General features: G+C 53.1%; 1 protein-coding gene across 7 annotated transcripts in view; it reads right to left on the reverse strand.

Annotated features, from left to right (window-relative positions):
* Nucleotides 1–1,890, reverse strand: part of SLC38A10 (solute carrier family 38 member 10) — a 42,659-nt gene that overhangs the window by 37,349 nt on the left and 3,420 nt on the right. For all 7 annotated transcript variants that reach the window (XM_032429494.1, XM_032429488.1, XM_032429493.1 and 4 more), the window contains exon 2: nucleotides 722–839. In XM_032429494.1, coding sequence (XP_032285385.1) covers nucleotides 722–839 — 118 coding nt within the window. The remainder of the gene's footprint in view (nucleotides 1–721; nucleotides 840–1,890) is intronic.

Consider the following 1,890-nt stretch of genomic DNA (forward strand, 5'->3'; position numbering starts at 1 on the left):
GGGGGGGGGGCTTTCATCAGTAGCCCAGGGATTCTCCCCAGCTCCTGAGAGCCCCCAGGCCAAATCTCACCAGCACAGAATGCAGAGCACAGCAGCCTGAGGGTGCGGGGAGTCAGGGCCCTGCCCTCAGAGCCAAGTGCCCCAGGGACCGGTCCAAACCAAAAGGAAGCAGAAAGCACAGCCTCCTCGCCCTTGGCCCAAATCAAAGGAAGAAAGACCTAAAGGAAATGAAATTACAACCCAGAGCATCAGGAAACAGCAGCGCTAGAGACAGGGGACTGGATCCCAGCCACTGGCCCCGGCCTGACGGCCGTCTCCCCTCCACAACATTCAAAGTGGGGAAGCGCCACAGCCCCCCGGCAGGCAGTTCTGAAGGAAGGCTCCAGGGGCTCAGGAGCAAGTGCACAGGGGTCTGAGGGCCACTGGTCCCGCCTGAATTTGGAAGGGGAGGCTCTCCACTGGTATTTGCATAAACGGGAAACAGGAGAATAAGTGTCACCTCCTCAGTGAAGCATGGGTCTCCAGGAAGGGTTTTTAAAAACGGCATTAAATTTTAAAATAAGGAAGAAAACCTGCTGTTCAAGGAACTCTTTAAGCATAAAGTGGAAGGAAAGTAAATAAATACAGGAGCAAGGCCCCAGCGCCCAGATCTCGAACGCTGCACTTCCCAAGAAAGGGCTTGGGGATGCCCAGCCGCCATGCCAAGCGCCGACGTCCTCACCCAGGCCTGCGTAGGTTCTCCGTTTGCTCAGGCTGGCCGATTTCACCAGGAACATGCACGACTGGTGCGTCATCCAAGAGCAGAAAACCAACAGCAGAGCCCCCAGGACAATGCCACACTGGAGGGTTGGAAGAAAAAGAGACAAAATAAAATGAGCCGGTATTGTTGCCTCACACGCACGGCTCTTGAGCACCCTCTCCACCTCCCCTGACTCTTGCGGGTGCCAGGCCCCGGCTCTGCCTCACTTCCCTGCCTACGGGTGACAATTCCAGCACTGAAAGGGACCAATTCCCGGCATGTGGTAGCCACATGCTTTGTGACCCTGAAAGAGTGCCAGGGACGCTGCTTCCTTTGTGGCCCCTCCGAGTCTTAACGAACAGCTGGGCACTGCAAACAACTGGCCTCCCCAGCTCTCTGGGTGCACCCCCCAATATATCCCCTTCTAGCCACTGGGATCAACAGCTATGAGTGGTGAACACATTCTGGCGGGAAGAGATTAAAAATGACATTTACAGGGGCGCCTGGGTGGCTCAGTCGTTAAGCGTCTGCCTTCGGCTCAGGTCATGATCCCAGGGTCCTGGGATCAAGCCCCGCATCAGGCTCCCTGCTCAGAAGGAAGCCTGCTTCCCCCTCTCCCACTCCCCCTGCTTGTGTTGCCTCTCTCGCTGTATCTCTGTCAAATAAATAAATAAAATCTTTAAAAAAAAAAAAAGACATTTACACCTTTCTTATGAGTTAAATAGACACTATCTGACCCAGCAATTGCACTCCTCGCTATTCACCTGGAAGAAACGGACACGTGTTCACGCAGACACTTGTCTGCCAGTGTTTATAGCGAGTTTATCTGTGATCTAAAGCTGAAGAAACACAGTTTCAGGGCAGGGACTAGGAAGTCTCGGGGAGAGTCTAAAGGGCTAGAGCATTTTTAAAAATAAGTACAGGGTCGTGGATGGAACTGGAGGGTATTATGCTGAGCGAAATAAGTCAAACAGAGAAAGACATGTATCATATGACCTCACTGATATGAGGAATTCTTAATCTCAGGAAACAAACTGAGGGTTGCCGGAGTGGGGGGTGGGGTGGGAGGGATGGGGTGACTGGGTGATGGACACTGGGGAGGGTATGTGTTCTGGTAAGCGCTGTGAATTGTGCAAGACTGTTGAATCTCA

The sequence above is a fragment of the Phoca vitulina genome, unplaced genomic scaffold (genome assembly GCF_004348235.1).
Source record: "Phoca vitulina isolate PV1807 unplaced genomic scaffold, GSC_HSeal_1.0 scaffold41, whole genome shotgun sequence".
Taxonomy (NCBI): Eukaryota; Metazoa; Chordata; class Mammalia; order Carnivora; family Phocidae; genus Phoca; species Phoca vitulina.